Consider the following 6000-nt stretch of genomic DNA (forward strand, 5'->3'; position numbering starts at 1 on the left):
TAAGTAAAACATATTTCTAGAACAAAAATAGGAGAAAATTCCGAGGCCAAAATAGACGTGTTATGTTTTGAAACAGTGGTTGCGAAGGGGATGAGGGGCTTCAAATCCCTTCCTGGAGGACTGACTGTCTAGGGATTGGCAGGAGTGGTGTTGGCTCTGGTGCTGGAGCTCCTGGCGTGGGTGTGCTATGGCATCGTAGTGGGTGGGGTGCTGATGCAGTTGTGTGTGTGCTGAGGACATAGCCCTTGTCATTGTGAATTCATTCGCTCTTTCCATTTAGGCGTGTCACCACTGATGCAGTCCTTGATTGGTTGTTGCCACTGGTGGTGTTTCCAGGGCTAGTGGAGGTGTGTCTGACATTTTCACTTCGTTTCTTTGCTTTCTGGCGAGTTTCCCTAGTCTTTGCGGCTGAAGGCATATAGAATGCAGTGGCTTTTCTGTCCCTCCCCACCCACCGCCCTGGGTAATTAGAGTATAGGATTGCTCTGCCCGAGAACAGAATAAAAGAAACCAGACATCAAAACAACAGAAATGAGACATGCCATATTGCTACCTTGTTTACTGTCTGCATGTAAGAGATTTGCTATAATGCTGGCATAGATTAAGAGGAGCAAAGGCTTAACCCAACACTCTGAGTAGTCAACTCTTAACAGCATGCCTATTCCATAATTCTGCAAATCCCCTCTAATCCCTTTTCTGCCTATCTGTGGAAGAAATCTGACGAACAAATGATTGCACCCCATTTAGATATAAAGTGGCTTGTTCTGTATGAGAAACTGGCATCTGCGTTTCGGAAGACATCTCTGAATTCTGCCAGCCACTTAATCTATCTTTGTCCTTAACGTTGGTTTGGAAACTATGGAAGTGATGGCCCAAAAGGGAGAGTAATAAGAATCTACATTCAAGCCCAGCTCCCATATATATTTTTTTAAGTGCTGTGTCCTGTGCTTTAAAAAGGAATGTTTGCATTTAATTGGAAACTCTGTTTTTGTTATTCTTAACAGCCTCTGAGTTTTAATATTTTGCCTTCTTCCTAAATGCAAAACGACAGGCAAGAGCTAAACCCCCTAGATCGGAATTGTACTGAAAATAATATACAAATAACAATGCAATCCTTTGCATATGTACCTGGAGTAAGCAGCACTGAAATCAGTGGTATTTCTCAGTAAATTTGCATAGGATTGTACTTCACATGTGCTTAGGGTGAGCAGCTGCACTGCTTATGTGAGTTCTGAAAGCAAGGGAAATTGATGTAATGTATGTTCAATTAATCCCATGAACATTCTCTCTTTCCCTCATATACACAGACAGCAAAACTTTTTTCGAACCTCCGTATAGTACAATACTCAGCATTCATGCTTTAAAAGCTCCCAGAGCTATGGATTGTATATGTGCATATCTATTCTGTGTGCGTTCTTCTCAACTGATTTGATGTGGCAGACTGACAATCTCCCTGCTCCCTACACCACCCCAATGTGCTAAGGACTGGTATAATATTTGGTCCCCAAAGCCCCTTACCAACCTGGGCTGGCAAAGCCACCAATTTGAGTAGTGCTGAACTAGATCACTAAGGATGAAGTCCTAACAGAGTCACAGTTGTCAGAGCCATTTCATAGTCACTCCCTCTTCCCAGGAAACTCAGGGAATAGGGGGTCTCTGAACAACTCTCAGCACCTTAACAAGCTGCAATTCCCAGGATGAGGTCTAAATCTCGCAAAAAGACTGCAAATTGCCCCAGAAAAGGATGTGCTGTACTTCAGAAGCCCAAAGAAAGTGATATAAAACGGTTCCTTACAGGCACACTTCAAGTGGAGGAGTCTTTCTACTCAGTCATATAAGGGATGTTAAAACGTAGCTGGGGAAAAGTTTTTATTCATAGAAGTATAATTTTTCATATCATCACATCTAGCTTTTCAAACTGCATTAGTCTCTTATCTTCCCCAAAATCCTTTAATATAGCATACTATATAATGAAGAAGAACGGGACCATAATTCCACAAAAGCAGCCAGGAAGTTTACATAGATGTGACAGTAAACAAGGTCTAAATGTGAAACTTGAACAGAAATGTAACCATATTTGACAACAATAATCAACAAGTCTGTTGCAGAATAATACTATTGATGTTGTTTCTACTTTCAAACAATATTTATTACACTAATTGATTGCCAGAATAACTAGTGAAATATATATTTTTTCTAATTAAAGGACACTTCATGCTTTCTAAAAGTACTCAACAAATTATGACAATTTATATGAGATGGTTCTGTAACATTTTTTATTCTGGCTTGAGAAACTGCAAGCAATCAGAAGGAGAAGAATGAGCTACCAATTTAAATTCAAAAGGCGCATGTCTCTAAATAGAATATATCTTTAAATATGAAGCATTAACATTTTCCTATATATAGAGGGGAGCTATACTGTTCACTGATTATTTAGAAATCAGTTTCCAAATGAAGTTGTATAACAGATGAAAGATGAAAGCAGATTCAGTACTAGGTATGTTTGCTTTCTTAAGTGATGCAAATAATTGAGCAATACTGTGGAAAACAGATTGCCAATACAGGCAACCAATGTAGGGTTCTGGTGCCTTAAAATTCTATTTCCAGGATAGGCGGCACATCAGCAGACAGCCCTTTTTAAACATTAAGAGCATGTTCAGGAGGGACAACAGAGACCCAAGAAGTGGCCAGCAAGTTTCCTCTCAGTGGTGTTTCTAGATAGGGGCAACATGAATTTGGTGAATTTTCAGAGAGAAAAAAGCAACAAGGAAACATTGGCCGGGAAGCATTTAACTTCACTTTTCTGGTCCTAATTACCCTCCAGATGCACCTTTTCCAGTTATAAAGGGCTTGCGGGACTCTAATTGGACCTTTTAGCATAAGTGATCTTCAGTAGCTGCAAGATACTTGACTTATTTATCTATCCTGCTTCAGAGGTACTTTAAAAATAGCTTATATATGCAATATAGGGATTTTTACAATGTACTGGGCATTTTGAAAAAGATTTGGAAAACTATGATGATATATGCATATAACTATCGTCTACACTGCTTGTTCTTCAAGAACAGATGAAATATAAGGGGGCAAAAGTCCAAGAAGTGATTAAGCAAAAATATGCGCCAAGGACTTAACGTAAGGAACACTAGTTATCTAGCTGTAATGGTAAAGATAAAATAGTTTGCTCAGCTTCCTATAACTTTCATTTGTTGAATTTATGGGTGAAATCCTAATTAATTGTGTCGTAAGACATTTCTTCAGTAGTAATTAATAAAGTTTTATAGCATTGGAAATGATCATGAAATCAAGAAACATAGGTGGTCTTTACACTCCTGATATTCATGGACTACATGGATGTTCTTTATCTGCGATGATGTCTGCAACCGTGTCTTAAGGTCTCTCTTGGAAGGACACGATAGTTTCATACCAAAGTAGTTTTATGTTCTGGGTTACACTTAATCATGCAGTAAGGAGATCATCATCTGAACGTCCAACAGCATCTGGATTTGAAAGAGGATCCAAGTCTGCAAAGGCACTAAACCAGGCTGACATGTCTTGGCTACTAGTCTTCTCCACAGCTGAAATACAGGTAAAAGAAACGGATTTCATTGTTTGACCTAGACCAGCCATGTCCAAAGTCTGTTTTGGGGGTTTCACCCGGCCCTGGTGGCGGTTTATCTATTGGGGTCAAATCCTAAAATAAAATCATCGTAGAAAAGGTTCGGCAATCATGCATGTTCACTTCATCAAATCCGGCCCTCTTTGAAGAAAGTTTGGGTACCCCTGACCTAGACACAGCTTTTAAGAAATTTTTTTTACTGCTCAGACATTTTCTTCCTTCATCTTAATTAATGAGTGGATTGGTGATTTTTACTTTTTTGTACTGTATCCTTTTAAGCCACTTAGAAATAATAGCTGTTAATTTTAAAAACTGTTTAATAAAAAAACAAATACAGTGGTACCTCGGGTTACATACGCTGCAGGTTACATATGCTTCAGGTTACAGACTCCGCTAACCCAGAAATAGTACCTCGGGTTAAGAACTTTGCTTCAGGATGAGAACAGAAATCGTGCTCTGGCGGTGCAGCAGCAGCCGGAGGCCCCATTAGCTAAAGTGGTGCTTCAGGTTAAGAACAGTTTCAGGTTAAGAACGGAACTCCGGAACAAATTAAGTACGTAACCAGAGGTACCACTGTATTCCTAACAATCAAGGTCAATGGACAGTAAAACAAGTTGTCTGTTTAGTACTGCAAGCATTACATATAATTCAGCTACTTTTCCTTGGGAATTTTATTTACATAATGAAGCTACTGTGGCTGCCATTTAAAGTGGAAGACCAGAATGGGGTTAGAGGGGCTTTCTTTTTCTACTGGACACTGCCCTGTCCCAAGCATGGTATCACCTCATGCTCAATGTGTGTGTGTGGGGGGGGGAAATCCGCATTTGTATCTCTCCCTCAAACTTGCCTTTACAGTTTGTTTAAAGAGCTGATTTCTCACCCAGGGGAATCAGAATACATTACGGTTGTCAGGATTACCTTCCTTTTCAGAAGCTAAGGTAAAGGTAAAGGGACCCCTGACCATTAGGTCCAGTCGTGGCCAACTCTGGGGTTGCGGTGCTCATCTCACTTTACTGGCCGAGGGAGCCGGCGTACAGCTTCCGGGTCATGTGGCCAGCATGACTAAGCTGCTTCTGGCGAACCAGAGCAGCGCACAGAAACGCCATTTACCTTCCCATCAGAGCAGTACCTATTTATCTACTTTCACTTTGATGTGCTTTCGAACTGCTAGGTGGGCAGGAGCAGGGACCGAGCAACGGAAGCTCACCCCGTCGCGGAGATTCGAACCGCCGACCTTCTGATCGGCAAGTCCTACAGCGCCACCCACATCCCTCTACATTGCACAAAATGAACATGCACACCCCACAAAAGGATTTGTGTGAAATATATCACTTACACTTTTGTGGCATCTTTGGTGAGGTTTGTGAAGGTCCTTGCTGCTTCTCAGGCTCTGGTTTGGAAAAAGGGTCTAGAAATTCTGACTGTGTGATCCAACCTCCGGGAGGGAAAAAAAAAGGAAGATCGTCTTAATTTGACACATTTCTTAATGCTTACAGCTGTTCAGGTAAGCCCACCTCTACACCATCAATAATAACTATGGCAAGAGTTTAGATTTTGGGGCCTAGCAAATATTCTAGGAACAGCAGAGGCATGCCTAACAAGTGTCACGGTGGAGGCGGGAAGGGGGACATGCTAATATTTCGACTGATATCGCAGTGGCCATTTTGGGTGATGAACTCTCACCCCGACAGGGGTTTGGTGCATCATGTGACTCGCCTGGGAGCACATCCCAGAAGATGCATGTCCTGGTTTTTTTACCTGAAAAAGTTGGATGGTATGCAGGTGTCAATTAGGTAGGCAATCTGAGTCACTAAACGTTTTAAATATACGGTATATATGTACATATCTATCTCCACCTCTCTTCCCCATAACTTTCTCCATCTAATCCCACATCTAAGTGCCTCCCTGGTGTTTCTGTTTGGGTACATTATCATGCTCAGTATGTCCAAGATCATACTTTTAATCTTTTCTCCCAAGCCCTTCTCTGTTCATTGACACTCTTTACCCATTGACATCACCAGCCGGTTCACAGTCACATGGCCTTAGTATTTATCATTAGCTTCCCTGTCTTGGTCACTCCCCTCATTCAATCCATTGCTAAATCATGTTTCTCCTCCATTTATGTTACTAAAAAACTGCCTTTCCTAATACTTACTATGAAGGCCAAAATCGAGGAGCTGTGAAGGCAGAAATCCAGATGAGAGTGCTAGGGATTTTGCCTCTGTTGCAGGTTCCTGAACAGGGAGATCCGTGAAGGGAAATTCCTGTATAATATTTCCTCTGCTTGAAGAACTGGGGCTTGATAAATTCTCCAGGAAAGAAAAATCTCTCTCAAAATCTTCCAAAGAATCTGTTGGAAATTCTGAAATAAATGTAAAATAAAA

General features: G+C 41.1%; 1 protein-coding gene across 13 annotated transcripts in view; it reads right to left on the reverse strand.

Annotated features, from left to right (window-relative positions):
* Positions 1–2291: 2291 nt before the first annotated feature.
* The window catches only part of ICA1L (islet cell autoantigen 1 like), a 31669-nt gene continuing 27960 nt past the window's right edge, over positions 2292–6000 (reverse strand). For all 13 annotated transcript variants that reach the window (XM_083710575.1, XM_083710574.1, XM_083710578.1 and 10 more), the window contains 3 exons: positions 5772–5978; positions 4953–5051; positions 2292–3575 (listed from right to left, as the gene is read on the reverse strand). In XM_083710575.1, the coding sequence (XP_083566701.1) occupies positions 3457–3575; positions 4953–5051; positions 5772–5978 (425 nt within the window). In that variant the 3' untranslated portion in view covers positions 2292–3456. The remainder of the gene's footprint in view (positions 3576–4952; positions 5052–5771; positions 5979–6000) is intronic.

This window comes from Podarcis gaigeae (assembly GCF_964106915.1).
Source record: "Podarcis gaigeae genome assembly, chromosome: 1".
In the NCBI taxonomy this organism is placed as follows: domain Eukaryota; kingdom Metazoa; phylum Chordata; class Lepidosauria; order Squamata; family Lacertidae; genus Podarcis; species Podarcis gaigeae.